General features: G+C 41.3%; 2 protein-coding genes across 8 annotated transcripts; both read left to right on the forward strand.

Moving 5' to 3' along the window:
• The first annotated feature begins 28 nt into the window (after positions 1 to 28).
• On the forward strand, positions 29 to 14,108 carry RSRC2 (arginine and serine rich coiled-coil 2). Of its 5 annotated transcripts, XM_058816466.1 has the most exons (11): positions 111 to 141; positions 2,607 to 2,763; positions 3,313 to 3,356; positions 4,280 to 4,357; positions 5,960 to 6,172; positions 7,092 to 7,235; positions 10,556 to 10,678; positions 10,775 to 10,854; positions 11,401 to 11,633; positions 13,068 to 13,157; positions 13,448 to 14,108. In XM_058816466.1, exons 4-11 carry the CDS (start codon positions 4,350 to 4,352, stop codon positions 13,625 to 13,627), a joined length of 1,071 nt encoding a protein of 356 aa, XP_058672449.1. In that variant the 5' UTR covers positions 111 to 141; positions 2,607 to 2,763; positions 3,313 to 3,356; positions 4,280 to 4,349; the 3' UTR covers positions 13,628 to 14,108. The 5 variants fall into 5 exon arrangements, with proteins under 5 accessions (XP_058672447.1, XP_058672445.1, XP_058672449.1 ...); XM_058816464.1 differs by lacking the exon at positions 4,280 to 4,357 and having other exon boundaries at positions 29 to 141; XM_058816462.1 differs by lacking the exon at positions 4,280 to 4,357 and having other exon boundaries at positions 35 to 141; positions 5,982 to 6,172.
• Positions 14,109 to 14,567: 459 nt separating this feature from the next.
• Positions 14,568 to 26,498, forward strand: ZCCHC8 (zinc finger CCHC-type containing 8). 3 transcript variants are annotated; one of them, XM_058816613.1, is made up of 14 exons: positions 14,568 to 14,745; positions 15,537 to 15,579; positions 16,204 to 16,278; positions 16,764 to 16,869; positions 17,508 to 17,585; positions 17,881 to 17,984; positions 19,250 to 19,315; positions 20,298 to 20,361; positions 20,474 to 20,616; positions 21,284 to 21,426; positions 23,044 to 23,159; positions 23,874 to 23,957; positions 24,224 to 24,338; positions 25,057 to 26,498. In XM_058816613.1, exons 1-14 carry the CDS (start codon positions 14,577 to 14,579, stop codon positions 25,857 to 25,859), a joined length of 2,109 nt encoding a protein of 702 aa, XP_058672596.1. In that variant the 5' UTR covers positions 14,568 to 14,576; the 3' UTR covers positions 25,860 to 26,498. The 3 variants fall into 3 exon arrangements, with proteins under 3 accessions (XP_058672596.1, XP_058672597.1, XP_058672599.1); XM_058816614.1 differs by having other exon boundaries at positions 20,301 to 20,361; XM_058816616.1 differs by lacking the exons at positions 14,568 to 14,745; positions 15,537 to 15,579; positions 16,204 to 16,278; ... (1 more) ...; positions 17,508 to 17,585; positions 19,250 to 19,315 and having other exon boundaries at positions 17,596 to 18,046.

Raw genomic sequence — 26,498 nt, forward strand, 5'->3', positions numbered from 1 at the left:
GCGCTCCCCCCAGCGCCACATCCGGGCACCCGCGCTGAGGGCGGGCGGGGCCGCGCGATCGCCGTGGCCGCGCAGCCGAGCGAGGTCGAGCCCTGCGAGGACGTTGCTGAGGGGCGGCGGTCCGGGCGCTCGATCATGGCGGTGAGCGGCCGTCGCTGCCGGGTTTTGGGGCCAGGGTGGCGGGGAAGGGGCTGTGGGGGGCAGAGCCGGGGAGGGCCCGGTCGGGAGCCGTGTGCGCGGAGGCACAAAATGGCGCCCGCCGCGCCTTGGGCTGCGGCGCCATGATGGGCTCGGGGAGGGGCGGCCGCGCTGCTCCCGGTGCTTCCATCCCCGTCTCCAGAAGTTTCTGGTTCGTTCCTCGGGGCTTGGGGAGAGGAGAAGACTCGCTGGGACTGAGCCCTGGTGGATCCATGGCTCTGGGGAGAAGTGCTGTGGTTGTACTGGCGTTTCTCGTGGGGACTGTGGGGCGAAGCTTCCCTGTAAGGGGAGCGACCCAGTGTCTGGGCTATGCTGAATTTTCCTTTCTCTACTTTTCTTCGCTCTTTTTCTTTGTGTTTGGTCACAGGCTTTTTTGCATTCAATTAATTCGTTCCTATCTTGCTTTTTATGGTTAATATCGATGGGAAACGCCTCTGCTGTAGTTACCACTATGCTTCATGTTCGAGCAGCGTTTAAGAGTGGTTTTATTTTCTCTGAAAAAATGTTGTGATCTGGTGGTGTACAAAGATATTTCGCCTCTAATTGTGTTGAAGAATCAGTAAGAGTTATCGAAGAGTTAACCTAAAGTTGTCAATTTTTTCAAAAGTTCTTAAATAGTTTTGAGTGCAAAAAAATCCCCATAAACTAAAAAACAACAAACAAGCAGGGCTGGAAAGTGAGCAAACTTTTTAAAGCTCACTTTAAGCATTTTGCGGTGTCTAATCTGGTAATTAAAGTTCTTGTTTTGAAAGTTTGATCAGTGGTGAAACAGAGCCAGGGGGACTTTAAACTTCTGGAGAAAATTAATTCTTATGTAACGATTTTTAATTTTTTTGTTATATAACTTACACTGTTAAGAGGAAGGTACATTTTTCTGTCAAACGACTTTAATTATTATTACTTTGTTTTTACACTTTAAGATGCTACTACTGCATTTAGAGATTCCTCTGAAGTGCAGGTGAGGTGCTTATTCAGGGTAGCACTGAGCCTGGTGCCAGTCTGAGAACTGAGAATAATCTCAGTGAATTCTGCCAGGTTTTTAATTGCTGTTTTTTCTTTAGCACAGATTTCCCTCAGGTGCAGAGCCCAAGGGCACTAACGAGCAGCACTGTGTAAATAATTACATTGGTAGCCTTGGAAATCGTGGCAGTGGGCTCAGGTTCACTTGGATAGTGTGTTTGAAATCCCACCTGATTTACACTCAGAGCTGATATTCTCATTCTTCTCAAGTAGCTTCACAATGTAAACATGAGTAGCTGAAATATAAATCCAAATATTTACCCGTTGGGTGTCATGAAGAAAGTGTGCTATTAGCACACAGTGTATTAATGACAGTTTGTAATATCTGTGGAGATTTAAGACAAAGTAGCTGCTTTATTTACAAATCTGTGGATATAAATGGGTGTTTGAGAGGGCAAACCATTGGCAAACCATTCCACCATTGCAGCTGGTGGAAAGCTGCAAGTTCAAGTCCTCTGCTATATAAATTGTCTCTCTGAATAGCAGTTCTGGGCCAGATGATGTCCTTAGGGACATCTTCTGCAGCCCCACGATTTCCAGGAGGTTTGGTTATGGCTGGTTCAGAGCAGGAGCAGTGGAGCTGTGGGATCATTCCTGGTGGCACATTCACCCTCTCTGTGTGCTGCTCACTCTGTTCCTTTCAGGGCACTGTGCACCCCCTGCACTCATTTACCCCTCACACATTGAGTCACAGAGTACCTTGATGTCACAAAATCAGGTTTTGGGTTTAATCCTCCTAGATCAAGGTTTAGAAGGAGTGGAGGGAACATCTTGGTTTTCATTATCTGGTAAAAATGTGATCTTGGAGCAGGTGTAAGTGACCTGTGTGTGGTCTCCTACAAATAAATCTTTTTGCAGAGATGCTGTTGAGGTGTTTCCTCATTCCAGAGTGAGCTGTCTAACCCTAATGCCCCTTCCTGCATTTCCCTTCAGAGTTCACTCTGTGCTTCAGAACTCTGGGATTTTGTGCTGTGCCTCAGTGATGCCCAAACTTGTCACTCATATCTGTTGGGACAGCACTGACCTTCAGTAATCCTGGTCATGGAAATGCTAAAAAGTGATTGACCTCCAAACACCATTTAGAGAAAACTCTGCCTCAGATTTTGGTGTTGCTGATACTCTCAGAAGTACATGGGAAAAGTAAAGTACAGTTTAACATAGTGAGAGAATAAAATGTGAACTTTATATCAGTTCTCTTTATTAAAATCTTGAAAAATCAATCTGTATGCAGTTGCACAGTTCAATACAAGTCTATTAAGCTATTGCCTAAGCATGGGGTGAACACATTATTGGCTTAACAAAAAAAAAAAAAAATTAGATGTCTCTTTTTTTTCCTTGGTTTTCAGTCCTAAGCTTCTGTTTCTTAAAAATTCTGTCCTTGTCTATAGGGTAGTGATACAGAACGAGATGGAGTAGTCCCAGAAAAGTCCTCTCCAGAAAGAGAGAAGAAAAAGGAACAATCAGATGCCTCCAGTTCCCCCAGAACATCAAAGCATCACTACTCGAGATCGCGCTCACGCTCCAGGGAGAGGAGGCGGAAATCAGGTACGGCCTCGATGGGGGCACATTGCTTGGGCAGCTGAATTCTCTCAGAAACAATTTTGGGAAAATAGACAGACTTAGCCCTAGTAACTTGTTAGAATTGGGGAAAAAATGGATCTCCTAACTTTTGGGGTGTATCCTAAATATTGAAACTGTTGAGGGAAAAGGTCTTATCAGTGTTGAGGGGATCAGGGAGGGAGGACATGTCAGAGCACACCAAACAGGAAACTGTCCCATTTTGTTTCATTTGGATTAGATAAGCATAGGCTGGAACACTTTTGCATAGTTGTAACAATAAGGTTACTTGGCAGAAGAACATGATTGCAGTGTGATGTGGGTTAGTTTTTCACTGTCAGAGCTTAAATAAATGCAAAGCACTGGGACTAACAGCCAGAGTTTGCTTTCTGCCCTAGATACTCAAATAGTGCTATTTGTCTTTTAAATCTTTATAAATCCATCCCTTCAAGGGATGGAATAACTGAAAAGAGCTAGAAAGATTATAGCCAGGTGATCTTTATCTTGGTAAATGACAGTAAATGTTTTCTTCTGCAGATACTGAAGGAAGAAAGCACAGAAGCCGGAGCAGAAGCAAAGAGGTAATTAACACTTTGTAGCGTTTAGGTAATTGTACATCTTAAAAAGTATCTTGTAGTAATGCACATATGTGTAAGCTTATATAAATGACTTTATGGTAAGTACAAGAAATTGAGAACTTTAAGCTTAAAAATGGATATGGAGAGCCTTTCATAGTGAAGCATGATTGCAGCCATCATGTTGACAAGGTAATAGTTTTATAGAAAATGCTTTCAGAAACTAGTAACTTTATTTCTTTCTTTTTCTTTCTTTTTTTTTAATTTTTGTGGAAACATCCAAAAGAGAGAGTTCATGTGGAGAAGTAGAATGGTGTTCTTGAACACTTTTACAGAGCTTCCATTATCCAAAAGCCTTGGGTGGCCTTGTTCCTGGTCAGTGTTCAGGACTTTGAATAATACATACCTGTCTACTTAGGTGTATTAAAAGTAATTTGCCATCAGACTGAGCTCTGTTTATTGCATCCTTTAATTGTAAAAGCTGTCATGGCTTGACAAACAAGCTGAGTCAGCTGGAAATGCGACAGTAGCAGCAAAAATTTCAGAGGGCTGTCTCTTAAAATAAATGAATAAGTGTGTGTGTGAATATATAGTATAGGGGAATGAGAAGAGACAGCATCAATAATGCCTTAAAAATAACTGGCTCACACACCAGAGAAGAGCTGAAACAAGCAAAGCAGGAGCATCAAAATAGTCATAAAGAAGCTTAAGCCATGTGGGGCACCAGGCTGGAACAGATAAGGCACTTTATAACCTCAAACCCGGGTCAGGAACTTCTCCTTCCCCCATTCCAATGGAAGCTCTGTTAAAAAAAAAAAAAAAAAAAAAAAAAAAGAAGGAGGAAAGAAAAATCTAGGCGAGTTTTTGTGAAATTGAATAATCTATTGTCTAGCTCACATGATAACATTTCTATAATAAATCATACTCAGCGTGCTAATGCGCGAAGAGACTGAACTGAAGACGCTGCAGACTCAGATAGCAAAATTATAAGCCTACTTCATGATAAGGTAACTATTAGTCATTCAAACTCATATTTCCCTTAAAAATATCTTAAATCCGTTATGGGATATAATGGTGGTTTTATTACTAAGTGTGTGTCTGGAAAATGTGATTAAAAAACGAATTCGAAGACTCGTTTTAATTATTAAAAAAAAAGGTGTTTAAAATGCTGTCCAGTGCTTTGCCAGGCTGTTGGATCTAATCTTACACAATTTATGTAGCAGCTTTTAAGTTTTGCAGAGTGAACAGATGAGAAATGATCTCCCACAGTAGATGTACTGTTATCATTCTTTTGCAAGATTAAGCTCTGTCTGTAGACTAAGTGCTGAATATCAGTAATTCTTTTTAGTATGTATGTGAGAACAACTGCTTAAATAAATACATACTTAAAATTAGTGTACAGGTAACCTCAGATGTAAGAACTGATTATTAAAGGAGCTAAGAATAAAATGCTGTGAAAAGCAGAAAAATTATGTAATATTTTTGCTTACTTGAAGAACAGTAATCAAATGTATTTAGAAATGGATACATAATAATAAAGAATTAGGCTTGGGCAAATGGATAAAAACCAATTATAGCATCTTCTCCAGACTCATTTGAGACAGAGTTCTGATGGAAGAAAAGATTTTATGAATAGTTAACATATTTAGATAAGCAAGAAAACCAAACAAACAACTTCTGAATAATTGGGTTTTATCTAAAGTGAATGTATTGTGCTTAGTTTGTGACTTGAGCAGAGCATTATTTAAACATAAGACTGAAGCAGGCTATGCTTTTGTGCCAGAAAGGTTTCAAAACACACTGGATATATTAAGGAAGGGTGTTGATGTCACGACTTAGTCTCTGAGGAAAGCGCTGGCAAAAATCAGACCTGACCTTGCTAAATATTTTTGGCATTGCAGCTATAAAAAGGAATCTTTTTTTTTTTTTTAAGAAGCACTGCAGGAAGGAATTGCAGTATAGTGGAGCAGCAAATCTGTAATTTAAAACTACTGTGGGAAGTCTGAATGGTGCATGTTCATTTGAAATACTAAAAATGGGATGTCAGCCATGAAAATTATTACTTTGCTTTGTAAAAACTGTTGGAAGTTACTGAAGAAAGTTTTGCTCTAGAAAATAATTACCTAATGATGACTTGAAGGTTTTTTTGGTTCTAAAAGCAAAATAGTTTGTCTGGAACTGCGTGTGGATTTTAGTAACTTTCTACATGGAAAGCTCAGGCAAATAGTAAATAATCACTGCAACTGTGTTTATATGTATATGCATATTCATAAATTGTCAGGTTCTTTAAGATAGGTCCTTAAGTGCTTGGAATGGAGGCAGTAATGAAATGACAGGTTTTGTGTTACAATGCTGTGAGTCTTATATGGAAGCACTGTAAAGATACCTGGATGGATACCTTAAAAATCCTTTCTAGACAGTGGGAGGAGGGAAAAGGGGGAAAATGATAGTGTGCATTTACAGCTTTGGGTAGTTGGTGGCATTAGGTAAAGCAGCCGTGGCTCATGATTGAGTCACTCTCCTAAGGTTACTAATGTTGCATCACAACTTAGCATTTTTATCTTCTGATACCCATACTAACTCTCTTTGTTGCACTATTTTCCTGAAAGAACCAACTTCTTCTTAAAACAGGCAAGAAGACATGAATCCAAAGAGAAGTCCTCCAAGAAGCACAAATCTGAAGATCACAATGACAAAGAGCATTCTTCTGACAAGGGAAGAGATAGCCTAAATTCATCTGAAAATGGTGAGGAGAGGCACAAACGCAAAGAGAGAAAGTCATCCAGAGGGAGGAGCCATTCCAGATCCAGGTCTCGGGAAAGGTGAGTTGGTGCATGTGATTGTTGTGTGAGTGCATTTCCAAAAGCCATCTTTGGAATTATTGTAGAATTCCATTCCTGACCTCATGTGAAGCATCAGTTCATATTGCATGTTTCAATTTTCACTGGGTAGTGCATTTGTAGATAAGTTATTTTGCAGATTACTTTGAAATAAAAGTAGACAATTGCACTAAGATTTTATATAGGGATGTATTTTACACTTAAATTGGTATAGAAAATACTAAACAGATTATTAAATGTACCTTATTGTCAGTGACAGGAAAGCAAATACACCTTACAGTGACATGGCTCTTTACCTCCTAAATCAAGAGCTTCCTCACAGGGAGTGTTGGCCAATCCTGCTTGTCTAGTAGCCCACCCAGCACGTTCTGAGGGTAGGAAAATTCCTGGGACAAGCAGGCTGCTGCCAGCAGAGCTTCTCCCTGTGTAGCTGAGGGATGTGCAGCAGACAGGGTAGTAGGAACAAGCTTTGGCTCATGACAGGCTCAGGGACTGGAGGTGACTCACAGGCTTGGGCACCTCTTCCCAAAGGTCTGGAATACCACAGAGAGGAGCAGGGTTGTGTTGCCTTGGATTTAAGACTCCTTCATAGATTAGTTTGCTTTGTGTTTGTTTTGAGGTGTACACTTTAATGAACAACTAAAAATAGCAATATTGATTATTTACAGAAACTCTGCAGCTCAGTTGTGGCTGGCAGTGGGCTTTTGTTCCTTTCCCATTTCATCCTTCAGACCTACAGCTTAACCTGTTCTGGGCATGAGCATTTCCATGTGTAGTGTGCATTCTCCCCACCCTGCCTGATGCATTTCACCCTGTGGTGGGGATCCCATGTGTGAGTCCCTGAGTACAAACTGCCTTTGGACACGGGAACAGGTGTGAGAGTTCTGGGCGTGTGTTTCAGACGCCATCGGAGCAGAAGCCGCGATAGGAAAAAATCCCGATCCCGCAGCAGAGAGAGAAAGCGCCGGATCCGATCCCGCTCTAGGTCAAGGTCTAGACACAGACACAGGAGCAGAAGTAAAAGCAGAACTAGGAGCAGAAGCAGGTAAGTGTTACCTGTGGTGGGCTGATGGGATGGGCTTACCAGTTCATGTCTGTTCAGTGCAGTTAAATGTGTTTGGCTTTTTCTCATCAGTACTGAGAGCAGGTTCAGGACTGGGCACTTTGCTTGGTCTTAAAAACATTTGTCCTGGGCAGCTGAAGCATCTCAAACTTTTGACTTTTCATAGTGTGACTTCTTGTTAGCAATAGTACTTAAGTGGGAAGAAGTGAAGAATAAGATACTGGTGACCTTTCCTGTGTTTGATACAATAGTAGTGTCCTTGGCATACTGCTGTATTTATGCCTTCAGTTTGTGTACATATGATAAAAGGAAAGTTTATCTGGGAATCATTGGCTGTCAGAGCAGATAACACAGTTCAGAAGCTAATTCTGATCACCTCCACAAAATCAACTGAATTTTTCTGTGAAGTTGCAATTGGTGTGGTGCTAAGATAAATTTTGGTTCAGATGGCTTTTTTCTGATATGAATGTACTCTTCAGTGTTAGTGATTACCAGCTCCTCTTTGTCAAGTGCAGCTTGAGAATATTTATCACATTAATTTTTCTCCCTGAGTGCTTTGATTTCTTCCTTAAATTCTAGAAGCACTTGATCCAGACACTTAGTGGCTTGGTCTGGGTCTGTTTGACAGAGTTGAGTTTCTGTACCTCACCTGGGATATCCTGGAATTGCCATTTTCATCTCTTTGTAGAAGTTAATGGTTTTCAATACTGATAATGCATTCAGTATTTTGGTGTAGAGTCTCTATCACCTTTGCATTCTTAATGCCCTGTAGGATTTTCTCAATGGTGAAGCTGAAATAAACTTAATGAGTGCTACAGATGTTTTGTTGAAAGTAGATTGAATGAAAATCAGTGTCCCTGCAGAGCTGCTAGAAAGTGTTGACTGTTCCAGTTCTCTCAATAGTGTTTTTACCAGAATATTTTTAATTGTTCTGTGACTGGTTATGACTACTCAGCATTACAGTGGAACATTGGAGTCTTAACCATCACACTGGTGTAATGCTGCAGCATCCCTTGTGAAAGTGTTCAGAAGATTTACCTTTCTGAAGAAGTAGTTGAATTCCCTGGTTTGTGTCATGTTTTTGACATGTACTTGCTACCAAACATTGAGCTGGGGTGAGTAGAGCCGGGTCTGCAGTTGGTACAGTTACTTGTATTTAATGGATGGTGTTAAAGCTGCATTCAGCATGTTGTGCAAGGCTTCAGCTCCCCATTTTTCCAGTTATTGTAGATAATGTGCTCTGTTTAAAAGTCACTTTGAACATTGTGTGTAATGGCTCCATGAAAACTTTATGTCCCAGAATAGATTTTGGTTTCTGCAGTGGAATTCAAGTTGCCTGAAACAGAACATCAGATGTGGGAAGAAAAAGTAAGGGATAGTTATAGCTTAGGAATTTCTCTAGCTGGAAACAGGCCTTGTGATGCTGGAGGACATACTGCAAGAATCCTTTTGTTTTAAGTTATATTTGTATCTCACAAATCGTAGAGGATGGAAGTAAATGAGACAGAAGTCTTTTTTACTTGGAGCTAGAACACTTCATCAAGTTCAGAGCTTGAAGTCTGGTAAAAAAAGTGACTTATGGGGCAGTCCTCAAGGCAAACTCTGCACAGGCCAGAACAATGTGATGTGGAAATCTGCCTGTTAAAACTCACCTGTGAAGGGAATTCCATCATTCCTGACATGCAGTTTTTGTTGTGTTACAGTGAGCAGGCTGTGACAGAAGCATTTGTAAATCGCAGAGCTTGACCTTCTCTTGATGGTTCTTTGCATAACTCAAGCTCAGATTTTCAGGGGATTTGTTCTCATGGGCATTTAAAGCAATCTTTTGGTTTGTGGGTGCATAAAACCTCCTGGCAGTTCTGCAGTGGTTTGGCTCTGATTAAGTGCTAGGTGACAGCAGCTGCTTGTTTCAAATGGAAATACTTGAATACAAAAGCTCAAATATTTATTTCCTTGATATTTACCAGTGCAATAAAGCATCACAGACCAAAGACAAGACCAAACAACCATAGTCAGCACGGCAAAAATGAAGGTATCTTTGAAACAGGCATTACATCTTATCTCAGGAATGCAGATCTGTCACTTCCCAGTGTCTGAATCTGCATCTTGCCATCTTCTCTGAAAAGATAAGTCTTGCCTCCTTTGTATTCTGCCAGATTGGTCATGTAAACAAGGATCTTTTTGTAACTTCAGTCTGCGTTTCATAATGTTTGTAGATGCTGCCCTGGTACAGAAGAAAGAGAATATCTGCATGCCATGGGAAGTGGCTGTTGTCAAGTTAGCCATTATCCCCAGTTAGATGTTGCCCCAAATGAGTGATAATAAATTTACGTTAAAAAATGACAGAAACACCTTTGTGCATCTCAACTTATGATTATAGCAAATCTGGGAGAAGCGTGTGATAGGAGTGATATCTCCTTTAAATTAACCCTTGTGGAGCACTTCCAGTGTCTGTGACTTCTTTGTTTGAAGCACCAGTGTCAGAGACTTAAACTGGGATAAACCCTTATCTCCTGTACTGCAGATACTGATGATCCTGGCACACAGAACTGCTGCTCATAGCATTTTTATGTGTGTTTTGGGTGGCTGTTGTTTAGATGGGATTAGGTACAGATGTCCTAAGAATGTCTCCTGCTTGGAAGGAGGTGGGGAGAAGGTTAGGAAGAAGAGTTGAACTGAAGGTTTTGGTATTTTACTTAAAAATACATTTTAACTGTGTTCTTTGCAGATGGTCAGGCTCCAGGTAATTCATGCTTCAGAGTTCTCTTCCCTAGAGAAACCCAAGACAAGTCACATGTTCAGCTTAGTAGAGTCCCTCAAAGCACATTCAGGGAAGAGGATACAGAGGGGAGAGTAATAGTGATTTTCTGAAGTGCTACTCCACTTCTTAAATGGGGCCTCTTCAAAATGCTTCTTATTAACATAATTACAGTGCTTTGAGGTCTCTTATGGTTTTAAAACATTCTTCTAGCTTGATTCATTCAAGTTCTCTTGCAATTTTGAGCAGAAATTAGATGATTTTCCTCAGGATTTAGAATCTCTAGAGCACATTTATTTGTTCTGAACACTGAGTATGAGAGGGAAAATGAATACCCAGAATTGCACATTCTGTTACAGCTGGAAATCTTCACTTTTACCTCTGTGTTCTTACAAGGCAACTGTTGCAGTATAAACTCTCTGAAAGCTTGAGAGTTCCCAATGAATCATAAAGCAAATTTTCAGTGCTGTGATCAAATACTTTATGAAATATTAAACTGCATGTGTGCCTTCATTGTTTTAGCAACTGTTAAATTTGGTTACAGAGAGAGAAAGAAGAGAATTGAAAAGCCCCGAAGGTTCAGCAGGAGCCACAGCCGGAGTCCGAGCCCGCCGCCGTTCCGGGGACGGAACACAGCTATGGATGCACAGGAAGCCTTAGCCAGAAGGTCAGAAATTGGGGTGAATTTGATAATATGTGATGTGAATAATCTCCTGGTGTTGATTTTTCACATGTAAATATTTTTATTTCCATGTATTTCTAGGCTGGAAAGAGCAAAGAAATTGCAAGAACAGAGAGAGAAGGAAATGGTTGAAAAACAGAAGCAACAGGAAATGGCTGCAGGTAGTGTTTGTGTATGAGATGAATTCCTGAGCAGTAGCATGAGTGGAAGATAGATGGGCTTATGTTACAGGAGTGTTGCAGTCTTACCCAACATATAGACAGGTTGTCTTAATGGAATTGTTAATAAGAAAAACAACAAGAACTAGAAAATATTTTTAAAAAACAAAAAGAAACAAAACCCCAACAAAAATGATTGGGATTTCTTATTGCTTACTGAGTGTGCAAGAAAAATGTTGTGTGTTTGGCTATTAAGTGATTTCATGATGGCCATTGGGCTGCTCTTTGCTCAGGGGTGTTTAGAACCACAAAGTGCTTTAGTTTCACTTGGAGTTTCTGGTTTACTAAAACTCCAGGAGACATGTTCCTTAGTTGAGAAATCACATCTCACTTGTTACCTGTGCACTTCCATCTTCTATTGAAGGGAAGTGTTTGGGTGGTTTGGGTTTTTTCTTTGTTTCTGGGGCTGGTTGGTGGTTGGCTTTTGTGTGTGTTGGGTTTTTTCCCAAAATCCAAGGTTCTCCCTGACGAGTTCCCTTTGTTCCCCAGCGGCCGCAGCCACGGGAGGCTCCGTCATCAACGTGGCCGCTCTGCTGGCCTCGGGGACACAGGTGACCCCCCAGATTGCAATGGCAGCTCAGATGGCAGCACTCCAGGCCAAGGCACTGGCAGAGACTGGCATAGCTGTGCCCAGCTATTACAACCCTGCAGCAGTGAACCCCATGAAGTTTGCTGAGCAAGAGAAGAAGCGGAAGATGCTTTGGCAAGGCAAAAAGGAAGGGGTAATGTTGGCTTTTCTTACCTTTTAACTTCAGTCTGCATTTCATGATGTTTATAGATGCTGCCCAGGTTCCAGACAGAAGAAAGAGAATATCTGAATGCCATGGGAAGTCGCTGTTGTCAAGTTAGCCATTATCCTCAGTTAGCTGTTGCCCCAAATGCGTGATAATAACATTTAAATTAAAAAATTATAGAAACGCCTTTGTACATCTCAGCTTACTGGTTATGGCAAATCTGGGAAAAGTGTTTGGGAATATCTTGCACTCAGTTTAAGAATGCTAATGAGTGTTAGTTCCAGCTTTCATACCTCTTCTCTTAGCAAGTTTAAACATCAGCTGAAATAAAACTTAAGTAAAACTAGGAGTTGGACTTTGGGTCCCTTGTGGTCCCTTGTGGGTCCCTTCCAACTCAGAATTTTCTGTGATTTAGGAGTGAAAGGCCTGAGATAATTATTCCTTCAGTGATAAATGGTTGTGACACAAGACTCAAGGAAACCCTGAATGTCATAAAGCTTCAGAGGTGTAGTTGGATCATAGTGTTATTTTTGTGAGTTTGCCTACAGCTTGTAACTAAACATCAAACCCAGGTGATCTCCCTTTACTGGGGAGGGATTGCTGAGGTATGGAATGTGTAACCCCTCTTTTCTGGGACTGTAGAGATTTCTCATGTGATGGTTGTGTCCTCTCCAATTGCAAATTTCAAAGGCAAGTCTGTCAACCTTGCTGGTAACATCTCAGGACCACAGTAATGCAATATTAACCTAACAAAAATCATAAATGCAAATAAGCCTTCAGGCTTTTGTGCTCTGTCAAATCCCTTTGCAATTAGTGAAGTGAGAAAGGCACCTGTGGCAGTTGCTTTTTCAGAAAGTTGCTGGGTTTTAGTCGAGCTTTTGCCTGCTGATACTGTGGAAAAAATGTCCACTTTAATATTTGTGGTTTTGTCTTTTGTTAGTCTGGTAAAGAGGTGTTTGTTAGGCTGTTTCCAGCAGTTACACAACAAGCTCCCTTACCTTTACAGACTGTTCCCTAAGATGTGACAAACAAACCAGTTTCCATGGCAATGGTGGGAGACAAAAGGGAGGGCAGGAGAGCCCTGAGGGCTCTCTGGGCACTTCTTCCTGAATTGTGCTGGATATTGATCAACTGCAATAAACAAATTCATTTTTCCATAATTTCCTTTAAATCTGAATTCCAACCAAGCTTCCAGACCTTTGGAAATGCCAAAGGAAGGAACATTCCTGTGTTTTGAACATTATGGTTAGAAAAGCTTTCCTCACAAGGAGCTCCTGTGAGGATGCTGCAGGAGGAATGTCAGACTTGGAAACCTTTTGCTTCCAGCTGTGGTACAGAATGGGTTTGTCTCCTGCACTGCTCTGTTGTGCTGTTAATGGAATCTTATGTGAAATGGTGACACTTCTTTTTTTATCTGAACAGGACAAATCACAGTCTGCAGAAATATGGGAAAAACTCAATTTTGGAAACAAGGACCAAAATGTTAAATTCAGAAAACTGATGGGCATTAAGGTAAAGAATTCTTAATATGTAATTAAGTTTATTAATTGCAAGATAATGATTTCACTTTCTATTTTAGTGTACCTTATCCAGTAAAGGTTCTAAGTTAACCTGATGTAGTTAAGAACTTTTAAGTATTTCAATATAATTAAAAAATCAACTGAGTGAAGGCCTGTGTGTTTCTTGAGAGAGAAGATCTGCACTAGAATGTTGCAGCAATAAACCCAAATGTTTGAATTGTTACTTTTGTAAGAATTTGTGAGCCTCACCTGCCAGAGCTGATGTTTGTGTTGTGTTTCCAGAGCGAGGATGAAGCTGGCTGCAGCTCCGTGGATGAGGAGAGTTACAAAACCCTGAAGCAGCAGGAGGAGGTGTTCAGAAATCTGGATGCTCAGTATGAAATGGCCAGATCACAGACTCACACACAAAGAGGAATGGGATTGGGGTTCACATCTTCCATGCGAGGAATGGATGCAGTTTGAAAAATGAAAAACAAACAAACAAAAAAGGCTGTTTTGAAGTTTGAGACTGTGGAAGGTTCTTGTTCACATGTTGGGTCCTTGTTCACCAAAAAGCTAGCATTCTAGCTTGCATGGGTGTTGCATTGACTTTAATTTATTGAAAAATACAATTTTTTTTGTAAATATCAGATTAGTGATACTGGTGTTAGTGTTGTAATCAGGTTATACCCACTTCCATTAAACTTGACAGAACTAGAGGAGGACAGTATTTTTTAGTTAAAAGTTCTACTTTTCAAACCAAGCAGCAGATGGGAAGAGCTCATACATGGATATTTCGTGTCCACTGTCTTGTGTACTTTTGTACTTTAACCTTGTACAGTTATTTTCAATTCTTGAAACATGAAAGAAACATTGTGTAGATGTTATTTAGCAGTCTGGGCCAATAGGCACATAATCCAGTGCAAAAAAACTGGTTAATAATAAAGACTTTTTTTTTCTCTAAGGTCATATAGTAATTTGTCCTTTGGGCCGAACTCCCGTAAATAATTTAAGAGAAGGGAAAAGTAAAGGAGGTTTTACTTTGGTTCTTTTGAAGTAGGATTTGCCTAAAATACTGCAGTGAGGGGCCTTGCTGCAGATGCCCTGTTTCAAATACTTTTGCCCTGCACGCTGCTCTCTCCACCGCTCACCGGTTCTCAGAAGAGGAAGGAAAACTCCAAAGTCGGGAGCGGTGCCGGTTCTGGAGGCAGAAACGCGTCCTCCATTGTGAGTACGACAAGCGCTGCGGTGCCGCCTCAGCACCGCGCCGCCTACACCTCCCAGCGTGCACCGCGCCTCTCAGCCCTCTGACTCTGCGGTCCGCCGCCCCGGTGCACGCTGGGAGTTGTAGTCCGCGGCATTCATCGTCCCGCCCGCCGCGCGTTTCCTACCGCCCTTTGCCCCCCGCCCCGCCCTTCCTGCGGCGGCCAAGATGGCGGCGGAGGTGGACGTCGGGGACCGCGAGCTCTTCGGGCAGCTGGAGGGCGAGCCCGGGCCGCCCTCGCCGCCCGCCCTGGAGGAGCCGGAGCCGGACCCGCTGCTGCAGCTCTACGAGCGGCTGCGCGACCGCGACGAGACGGTGCAGCGGCTGCGGGCGGAGAATATCCTGGCGGGAGCGCAGGGCCCGCGGCGGGGCGGGGGAAGGCGGGCGCGCCGCCGCTGCCGGTTCCCTTCCGGGCCAGCCCGTCCCGGCCCTCAGGGGGCTCCGGCTGCTCCCCGGGCTCTGTGGGAGCGAACCCTCGGTCTCGGCCGGGGCACAGGGGGAGAGGGCTGAGCTGGGCGGGGAGGGAGCTCCTGGTGCTCCCGGGCTCCCTCAGAGCACGTTCTCTCTCCATAGAAACTTTTATTCCAGAGCGGCCGGGCCCGCCCCGGGATGCGGGGCTGGCTGTTGAAACGGCTCTCACTGAATCCCTACGTTCTACCTTTTAATTCAGCTATAAATAATTACAAATAGTTGAATTGTGACAGGTTCTCTAAAGGGTTTTTGGGTCCGCCGCTGCAGCAGAGTGGAATCTGAAATGTGTTAGGATTTAGTGCCCATTTACAAGTACACGTGTACTACCATTGCCTTTATTTTGGTGATGATCATATCCATAATTTCATTTTAAAATAAAATATTACGAATCTGTTAATATAATCATTGCATGTAATGAATGGCACTATTTGGATTGTCACAGCTAGTCCTTTTTCATTTGTGTTTTTTTTCTTTATTCCAATTTATTCTCTTTCTCCAGCAACAGGTGGATTTTTAAATAATCCCCTGTGCAGTGAAAGGGAAGGACCAAAAACCTATTTATTGTTCTGTGAAATTCTTGCTTGGTGTTTTCTTGCTTGCTTTGGGTGTGGGTTTGTGTCTTCCAAAGAAACTCATAGTCCTTAACAATAAGTTAACATCAGGAACTTAAAAGGAAGCTGAGAATTCTGACTCGTCCTAGGTATGTTAATGCTGACTTGAAACACTGCATGAATTATATAGAGAAAATATATTTATGTGTATATATAAATAGAGTTTATCTAGATAAAAGCTGTCTGTGTTAACAATCTGCCACAGCTGGTTTCCATGTCCCAAACCTTGCTCAGGTTCTGGGCTTCTAAAATGCCATTCCAGTTCCTGAAAAGTCTTCAATAGCAGGAACTCGGTTGGTATTGCTGTAACTTTTAATTATTTGTGTTTATCTGTTTAATGAAGGTCACTTGGTCTTCAGGGAAGCAGTTTTAGTGTATAAGTTCAGCAGTGAGGAAAAATCACAGTCAAATGGGTGAATGAATCTTAGTTAGAAGATTGTATAAGTTTATTGAAATTATAATAGCAGGAAGAGAATTCTGTTCATACAGAATTAAATATTTCTGTAGTGTGGGGGATGTTTTGTTCTCCTTCCACCTCACACCTACCTGCTTTGCTCAAGAGCATAATTTCTGTTTAAGAGAATAGGAGCTTTTAAAAAATACAGATTTTGTGTTGACCAAACCTTCCTCCCTCTGTGGGGCCCAGCCTGAGCTGTGATAAAACTGTGGGGAATATTTACTGTACCCATTGTCTGTGTTCTGTGCTGTTCTAGTGGCATCTCAGTGGAAAACCCCAAAGTTGATGGACCTCTGTTGCAGATTTTATTTATGAACAATGTCATTACTAAGTAAGTATGAAAAAACAACCCTGACAGGAAATGGGGGCTTTTTGTTTGTTTGGATCTAACAGTGCTGTGCCCAAATTGTGGATGTAGCTTTTATTCAATAACATAAACTATTGAAAGCTTGGAGTGGAGGAAGGATAATGGGCAGGATAACAAGAGTTCTGTTCATTAGCAATATCTGCTTTTACCATGAAACGAGAGGGAACTTCCAGGAACTTGGAGTGAGTCTGAAGAGCAGCTTGAATTTCAGCAGTGTTGTGGGTAAAATAGAATTTCATCTTTCCCTGCCTCTGAGTTGATTTTATGCCACACTCAGGTGCTCTCAAATATCAGATTGCATTTGTGTTGGGGAAGGTTGAGAGGGGGGCAGAAAAAGAATTTAATTTTCCCATTTTCTGAGTTATTTACTAAATAAGTGCTTAAGAAAAGAGATGTCTGCCCCTTGTTTCAGCCTTGCTCATGTCTCATCTCTCTGTACTTCATCCCAGGCGGTATCATCAAGAAATTGAAGATTTTATTTGTAGTTTAGTTCAAAAATATGAAGAGCAGAAGAAAAGTGAACAAGAAAAATCACACTTGAATGCTAAGCCACAGGTACTTTAAAACTCACATTGTTACAGAATGCTGCTTCTCCATCTCTGTAATGAAAATATTGAAATATTATTGAAATAATAACAGTGACAAAAATCAGATTAAGTAGATTCACAAATGTTTTATAACTTTGTTCCGAAAAATAGAGAGAAAGGAAAGATCCTTTCTGCCCATGAAAATGCTTCTTGAAAATTCCCTAGTGAAATTTCGGTGAAAGAAAATTGGTTTAAATAATTAAGAGGAAAGCTTAGTGTATCTTCTTCTGATAGTGTTTGGCCCAACTCCAAGTATGTATAAGAAAACAGATGAACAACAGAATCTGAACATTTACACTTCTCTTGGTTTAAACTTTTGATTCTTAACATTCACTTTGAGTGAAAGGGTGGAATGGCACATTTCTCTCTCTCCCTTAGCTTTTTTGGTGAGAATGAAAGTGTAATTTTGCAGGGTATTTCTCATCAAGAAAGCCTTGGAACGGATCTGTGTCATTCTTTGGGCTGTGGGGAGCTTCATGCCTGACATGGACATCTCCATCCTGCTGCTGGTGCAAGGACAGAAGCTGAACCCCAATTCTGTGCCTTTTACATCACTAATTCAGGTGGATTTCAGTGAATAATTTCTATTTTTGCTTTTCCTGTCAGCCGTCCAGTGTTGTTTTGGAAGAGGACTGTAAAGGAACCAGCTCAAGTTCTGCTAAAAAAGTGAAAGAAGCTTTTAGTGTAAGTTTTTGACTGTGCTCTTCATTCTCCACATTCAATGTACACTGCCATTAAAATAAGGTCTCCTAACTGCTGTTATTACACTGATAAATTAAATTTAAATTCAGCATGTTTGGGCTACATCAGTGCAAAAAAAAATATTTGTACACATTTGGGCTTGTATTAATTGTAAATTCTTACACAATGGGGGAATAAAACCTGGAAGTGTTTCAAGCAGTGTAAATTTATAGAAATGCTACCAATCTCACCTAAATACTGACACATTTCTGACGATTCTCTGACTTTTTTTCTGCAGGTTGTAGGAAGTGTTCTGTATTTTACCAATTTTTGTCTTGATAAACTGGGACAGCCTATTTTAAATGAGAATCCACAGCTGACAGAAGGATGGGAAATACCTAAGTATCCTGTTTGCTAAAACACCTTTCTTGTTTCCATGTGTCAAATCCAAAGAATTCCAGTGGGTAAATTGAACTCCAATTCTCTTCAGTGGATTTTGTGTGTTTCTAGCAAAGCCAGAATACCAGTCATTATAGATGGGATGATTTAATGGGTCATTAATGGCTTTTTTATTCAAAACAAATAAGGATTTTGATATAATTGACTTGCTGATTGCTATCCTGAGAGTGAATGCTTTATCCCCATAAACACATCTTGTGAATTTAGGGATTTCCTTGGCCACTCCCTAATCAGGTTTGGAGTGACAGCTCATTGCAGATTGAATGAGAATTATCCCTCCATAAAATCCACTCTTTGGGAGAAGAGGGTTTGGGAAACTCCAACATGCTGTGAAATGCTTTTTTCCAAATATGAGAGCTAGAGGGGAAGTCTTTTATCAAAATTTAATCATGGTATGCTCTTAACATGCATCCATTTTAAAGTTGGTTCTTTATTGTTTATTAAAGCCAATGTTGGAAAAGTGGAATTGGGGGAAATGCTGAAGAAGCTGGGAAATGTTGAAATGTTTTTAGTATTGATGTCTTCCATGACAAAAGAAATTGGACAAGAAATTTCTCAAGTAACATCATCCCCCTGGCTTCCAGTGTTGCTGAAAAGACCCAGGACAGGAAGCAGTTTCAGAGTTCATTTCTGTAATATCCAGTTTGTAATCAAGGTCATGTCACTGTTAGAAGATTATTTATATATGAATATAAATTGCAAATTCACAATCTCCTGACCTCTGAGATGAAGGAATTAGATTCCTAATGGGAATTTCTCCTTAAATGCCACCTTAAGTGTGGCTGAAGTGACTCTGAGTGAAATGGTTCATCAGGCACTGGCTTCTATACCACCCAAGTCCTGCTCTCAGTGAACCTGTCAGTTTGAAACTCTGTCAAAATGTGGTTTAATAAGATTACTGTGAAACATTTCAGAATTATTATCTGGAAATTTCTACCTGTAAACAAGAGAGTTGTAGTTTTAGCAAGTGCTGATAAAGTATTGGATAGAAATTTGTAGGAGGAAACAGCATAAGCTCATCTTAGCAAATAGTTTATAGTAGATACCATTTTATAATTTATACTCAGGACTTCATGTCAAGGATCCATTTGTAATTTAATGCAGATGAGTCAGTGTTCTGTTCAAAGCACTATTAAGTGTTCATTGGTGTTTTAAACAAAATTGAAATTTTGCTTCGTCCAGTAGCAGTTCCTTATTGAAATCTAAAGATATCAGCAAGTTTTCAGCCAGATTCTCTCCCTAGATGGACAAGAAATACAAGTAAAACCCAAAAGGTTTGTATTATTCTTAAATGTAAAATTTGGAGCTGAAAAGTTCAGATGCACTCTGTGATTCTTGCCCAGTTAATAAGCCCTTGGATATACTTGAGCAATATTTAAATTTAAATTAAATAAGCCAGAGCTGAGCATTGCAGTCAGTGAATCTGTCTTTTATTGAGTTTCTTTAGGAAGGGCCTAAAAGCAATGTGTGAAAACTTTCTGAATTTTTATACTTAGTTCTTCTGTTTCTTGTCTCTTTAGTGCTTGGTTTGTCATCCTTGCACTGCTGTTGTGTCGTGGTTACTGTTCTGTAGAACAACTCCTGTCTGATTTATTTGATAGATTTTTAAGTCAGACTGATCTGAGAGTTGATGGTGCAGTTTCTATGGGAGGTCAGAAGTGAAGGAAATTCAGTTTCCAGCTGGAGTTACCTTGGACTTGTGCCATACTTTTTGTCTCCACTTCTGGTTCCCATCCTAATTCAGTAAAAATGAATGCTCAGACAATCAATCTTCCTCTAAAATCTTGGTATTTCACCCCAGTAATATTGCAAATGTTTCCTGCCATGGTGTGAATTTGCAAGGGAGATTTACAAGTTGAAGCCAGCTGCAGTTCCATTCCAGTTCTCAGTGCAGTTTCACAAAATGAATTACTTGAAACTGTGGGCCAGGACTTTCCAAAGAAATGGATTTGCTCTGCTGTTTGTTTCTACTGATTCCCAGTATTGTGGAAGGGCTCAGACCTCTGGTGATGCCATTTCCTATTTCCCTCTGCCCTTTCCTCATTTCCCACATTCTCCTTAGCACTGTGAAATCAGCAATATTCTCTATTTAAGGATTGATGTAAGTTTAAAAGAAGCAGATGACATCAGCAGTCTTTGCTTTTGATTTTGTCTTTCTCAAGTCTAAACCTTAAAATCTGTCAAGAATGAAAACAATTAGGTGTATTTAACATTACAGAGTTGTTTTCAGGTTTAATTATTTGTCCATTTTTCAAGCAGGCCCAAACCTCATTGTTTCAATTGTGGTTCTGAAGACCATCAAATGAAGGACTGCCCAAAGGTAAAGTCACCAGTGTTGCACAGACTGCTGCTCTCCAGGCTTTGTGTGGGGTGAAGGACTCATCAATTGTGAGTTGTCCAACTCTAAACTTGCCAATTGTGTTATCTTTAAGCCACGAAATGCAGCTCGTATAAATGAGAAGAGAAAGGAGTTTTTGGAAGCTTGTGGGGATTCCAGCAATCAGAATTTTCAGCAGCGTTACCATGCAGAAGAAGTAGAAGAGAGGTTTGGAAAATTTAAGCCAGGAGTAATTAGGTATCTCTTTCTTTCCATTTGCTTTTCTGGAATAACTCTTCTGCTTTTGGAGTGCCAGATTTTAATTGCTACAGTCTGTTGCTCTTAACTATGAGTGTATTATGCTAGAACTTGTTAAATAAAATTTAAATAAATTGTAGAGCTGTCTTTCAAATGAAAACTCACTGCTGGCTTGACAGTCCTACCCTTTCTCTAATGCAAGGTGATAAATATTACTCTTTGACTTTTCAGATTGTATTATGTTCCTACTAAAACGTATTCCAAAGTCTGCAAATCTTGAGCTTTGGGTGTCCCTTCCTCTCTATTCAAAATGTTCAGAGAAATCACAGTATTGTGTGGCAGTCCCCAAAAAAACCACCAGTAAGTTCAGTGTCAGGGTCCACCCTTCCTGTTGATAGCTGCAGTCAAGGCCATGAGTCAGAAGCAGTAGGTCAAGTGTGTTATTCTTGGTGTAGAATTAATTCTAATAAAATGTTTAAGCATCTCAGCAAGGCAAAAAGTTTTATTTAATATCAGAGCTGATTTTCATTTATATCTGGGGTGGAAATGCAACACGCTTTGACCTACACCTCACTGAAAACTCCACAAAACCTTCATAACCTTTTTGTCACTAACTGAGGGATTTTTTTGGGTGACATTTTGTTTTCTGTTTGTTTCCTTGGCTCAGTGAGGTCCTGCAGGATGCCCTGGGTGTGACAGACAAGAGCCTGCCCCCGTTCATTTACCGCATGCGGCAGCTGGGCTACCCCCCGGGCTGGCTCAAGGAGGCCGAGATGGAGCACTCAGGGCTGGCTCTGTACGATGGCAAAGGTGAGAAATGTGGGGATGGAGCACTCAGGGCTGGCTCTGTGCTGTGGTAAAAGTGAGAAATGTGGGGCTGGAGCACTCAGGGCTGGCTCTGTGCTATGGTAAAAGTGAGAAATGTGGGGCTGGAGCACTCAGGGCTGGCTCTGTACGATGGCAAAGGTGAGAAATGTGGGGCTGGAGCACTCAGGCTGGCTCTGTGCTATGGCAAAGGTGAGAAATGTGGGGCTGGAGCACTCAGGGCTGGCTCTGTACGATGGCAAAGGTGAGAAATGTGGGGCTGGAGCACTCAGGCTGGCTCTGTGCTATGGCAAAGGTGAGAAATGTGGGGCTGGAGCACTCAGGGCTGGCTCTGTATGATGGCAAAGGTGAGAAATGTGGGGATGGAGCACTCAGGGCTGGCTCTGCTATGGTAAAAGTGAGAAATGTGGGGCTGGAGCACTCAGGGCTGGCTCTGTGCTATGGCAAAGGTGAGAAATGTGGGGATGGAGCACTCAGGGCTGGGATGGAGCACTCAGGGCTGGCTCTGTGCTATGGCAAAGGTGAGAAATGTGGGGCTGGAGCACTCAGGGCTGGCTCTGCTATGGTAAAAGTGAGAAATGTGGGGCTGGAGCACTCAGGGCTGGCTCTGTGCTATGGCAAAGGTGAGAAATGTGGGGCTGGAGCACTCAGGGCTGGCTCTGTACGATGGCAAAGGTGAGAAATGTGGGACTGGAGCACTCAGGGCTGGCTCTGTGCTATGGCAAAGGTGAGAAATGTGGGGCTGGAGCACTCAGGGCTGGGATGGAGCACTCAGGGCTGGCTCTGTATGATGGCAAAAGTGAGAAATGTGGGACTGGAGCACTCAGGGCTAGCTCTGTATGATGGCAAAGGTGAGAAATTTGTGGCGGGGATGCAGCTTTACCCTGAGGCTCTGTGCTGGCTGCATCCTCCTCAGGAGATAATAAATTAACTGGTTTGTAAACCTTCATCTTCCTCTTGGAAAAGATGCAAATCAATAAAATATTTTTACATGTTTTATTCATATAAAAATACTCCTTTTTTCAGCTGTGTCCTGGTTCAGGGCAAATTTTGGAGAGAATCCCCAAAGGTTCTCCCCCCCTTCATTCTCTGGAACAAGTCTTAAAGGTGCAAAACTTATTGTTCAGCATAAACAGAACAAGACAACTGGGGATAAAAGCATGATATAGTCAACCTAGGACATGGTCTTGTCCAATTTCCTCTCCCTTTTTCTTTTTTCCTGGAAGAAGCAATAGTCCTCAATAAATTACTCCTACACAGGCACAAAATCGCCAGCAAGCAAACAACACATTTCTTGGAACCCAGCTTCAGTAACTTACCAGCTTTTGCTAATGACCATTATTTATGCTGCATCTCACAGCAGTCCTGATGCCCAGTTCTGAGGGTGGCAATGGAACATGAAGAGCAGCTGTGCAGGAATACCCAGTTAGCTTTCTGGGGAGGTTTCATGCCTATATCTGATGCATTTGCTCACTGTTCCTGCCTCTCTGGATTTCAGAACCTTCTATCAGTACTTCCATTCCAAACTCCTGCTCTTAAATCCTGTGGATTTTTCCAGTGGTGTTCTTAATTAACATCCATAATAATTCCATTCCATTATAGGTGAAGTTGAAGCAGAAGATGAGGGCTCTCCCAAGCCCAAACGTGTCACTTATGATGTGTCCAAGCTGGTGAATTACCCAGGCTTTAACATATCCACTCCCAGTGGGATCCCAGATGTGAGTAGCTGTTCTCTGCCTTCTGAATGTGCTGAGGGACAGGAACTGCTTTTAGCCAAGAATTAAAGTTTTGTATCTGCATCTGACAGATTCCCTTTTAAGAGTTTCTTCTTTTTAAGCCCTTAATTACATTTGTAATGAATGTGACAACTGATACTTGTCATGATTCTTGTGCTAGGGTCTGGCAGTGCTTCTGTGGGCATTATTCCATTATGAGATCAATAGTTTGGTATTTTTTAAACACAAAACTTCACACATTAATGGCTTTTTTTCCTTACGTGTAAATTTTCTGAAAGTTTTTGGAATATAAAAATCACTGGGTGTTTCCATAATTATAATTTTGATTATAAAAAATTATATCAGTCAGTGTATAACTTCTGCCAAGCTCTGTAACAACTGGAATTAAACAAGTCATAGCAGAAGAGCCATGTGGTGGGTGCCCTCTGAAGCACAGAGCACACAAGAAATCCCCTGTGGGTGCTGCACTTTCATCTTCAAAAGCATTTTAACCTCCTGTCAGTGAACTCCATCACTGCCCTGAATGCCTGAGCATTAAAAAGAAGCACTTGTGCATTTGCACCTTTACATTTGCCCATTTAGTTGCCTCCAAATGTGTTTTTTCATTCAGTGTTATTAACCAAAGTTCTGTTATTAACAAACCATATGCAACATTATTTCTCTTTTCTCTTTTTTTTTTTTTTCTTTTTGCTGTAGGAGTGGCAGATGTTTGGTTCCATCCCCATGCAGCCATCTCAACAGAAGGATGTTTTTGCTCACTACCTTTCTAATTATCAGGAGGTGAATATATCTCCTTGTTATTGAAAAAAAAAAATGTTGTCTTTTAGTTAGTGTAGGTCATGATGATTTCTTGTTTGTATCTTCTTTCTGCACAAGGGGACAGACTTTTTATTAAAGACACTAGTGAGGGTCAAATGTCAATATTTACACACTGGGTCCCCAGTGATTGCATAGTTAGAAAATTGCTTTAATTCTTACAGCTGGAAATGTTAATTTGTGCAGTATAATACTGATTCTTTTTGGTTTTGTGGATAATTTCTCTGCAGCCAAGTCCCAAATCCAGCAGCAAAAGGGCTGCACCTCAGTCTAAGTCTCGTCATTCCAAACGAGCCAGAGAAGACACTTCAGAGGTGGCAGCAGCTGACATGGACCTGGACTCTGGTACAGTCACTCTGATTTTTGCTTTTCCTAGTTCCAACTTTTATTTTCAAAATAACTTGCTGTGGATTGAAATGTGAGAGTTAAAAGGAGAAGCCAATTTTTAGTATTTTGGTGGTAATTAAAGGCAGTATTGACAGAACCAGCAGTGTCCCACTGCAGTGGCATTTGCTGTCATTGTCACTGTGGTTTTTGTATCTTCTGATACCAAGCAGGAAGTTTCAGGTGTGCTCAGAGCAATTGCAATGTTCAGTTAAAAATTCTGATCTTTTTTCTCCAGGACCATCGTAAAGAAACTTCTGTTAAGACCCCCAAATCCCTAAATATTTGGGTGAAATAACATAAATTTGCAAGCTTACAGCTTCTTAAAAGTGTGGCAAACTCAGAAGGATTCAGTGTTAAGTGTTAGAACAGCTGGAGAAACTTCTGGCTTTCCTTTTGAAATCTGCCATGAAGAATCCTTCAGTGTGTCTCAGTGTGGAATGGGTTCGTTCTTAATACCTTCAATAGTAATTTTTTTTTCCTTGAATGGCTGGTAGAGTTAAAATCCCAAAAAATGTATCTTTGATGGATATGAAAAGCCTCACAAAGCTTGTTCTGTCTCAGCTGAAAACCAAGGATGAGATGATGTAAATCTGGTAGTTAATCAGAACTTTGGCACTTTGAACCTTGTCCTGGTCAGATTTCAGGTTCTAAAAGGTGTCTTTTAATCTCTTTCTAGATCTGGAAGGAGCACAGAGATCTCAAACTCCCAACAGTTTTCAGTTCCAGCCTCCTCTGCCCCCTGGATCTCCATCCATGTCCACTCCTCCCCCTGTGCCCCAAGGAACACCCCCACTGACCCCCCCCCAGCCCTCCTCACCCAGCCCCTCTGCCCTGCCCAGGACTGCCCCAGCACCCAACTCTGCCAGTGACAGCCCCCAGCCCAAAATCGTGGACTCAGTGATGGATGAGGACACCCTGACCCTGGAGGAGCTGGAGGAGCAGCAGAGGTTAATCTGGGCAGCTCTGGAGCAGGCAGAGAGCACCAACAGTGACTCTGATATTCCTGTGGACACACCTTTAACTGGCAATTCCCTGACTTCATCGCCAGCCAGGAATGAAGCAGATCTGGTTGCAGAAGTCAGATCACCTGAGAAAGTGATCTCAGTGGAAACAGAGCTTTCTGACATCAGTGAGCAGATCCCAGAAAATGAACATTCTCTAACCAGTCCCAATCTAGAGGACAGTTTGCTTGACTTGAAGGAAAATCCTGATAATGCAGTTTCTGAGGGCCTGCTGGATGACACCCTGCCTGCTGCCACCCCTGAGGTCAACGAGGGGGAGAACACAGCTGGTAATAAAGTGCCCACAAGCACTGGATCATCTGTGAAAAAATCTGGACTTGTTCCTGACATGAGCAAGTTTGCTGAAGGCATCACACCATTTGAGTTTGAAAACATGGCAGAATCAACTGGGGTCTATCTACGGATAAGAAGCCTGTTAAAAAATTCCCCAAGAAACCAGCAAAAGAAAAAGACTTAAATCTTAATTGGTTTTTGTTTTGTTATATCCAAATCCCTTCTGTTTCCCCAGCAGTTTTACAAACTCAGATAACCTCCCTCATCTTATGGGAAAGAGAAAATCTTGACAAATGCATGTCTGCCCTGTTCTTCCTTGGTGTTGAAGTCAGTGCAGGTTTCCATCTTGACCAGGATCACCAGTGCAGGCAGCAAATGTAGAATTTTCCCAAATTGCAAGCTCCCACTAAGGAATAACAGGACTGATGATTTGTTAAGACCATTTTATTTGCCAATACTCAAGACTCTAAAATGCAGAGTTTGTGGTTTGGTGTTCATTATTTTGGCTAAGATTTATGTTGTCCTTGAGTTTCAGGTGGATTGGTGATTTTTTTAATATCTGTCCTTTGTACAATAATCTATACTTTTTACATTTTGCTAATTATCCTGTAGATAAGTTTAATATATTCTGAATGTTTTTAAAAAGGTCTGATGTCAAGATTTCCCACATCAAAGTCCTGGCAATTGGAAGAAAATAATTGGGGATTACAATGCTATTTTCACCATTTCAAGTATTTTTATAAATTATTTATGTGGGTCTGTTTTAATTGCCACTGTATCTTTTGTAACATCGTCCTTCATGTAAACTTGCTGTACAGACATG

The sequence above is a fragment of the Ammospiza caudacuta genome, chromosome 18 (assembly GCF_027887145.1).
Source record: "Ammospiza caudacuta isolate bAmmCau1 chromosome 18, bAmmCau1.pri, whole genome shotgun sequence".
NCBI lineage: Eukaryota > Metazoa > Chordata > Aves > Passeriformes > Passerellidae > Ammospiza > Ammospiza caudacuta.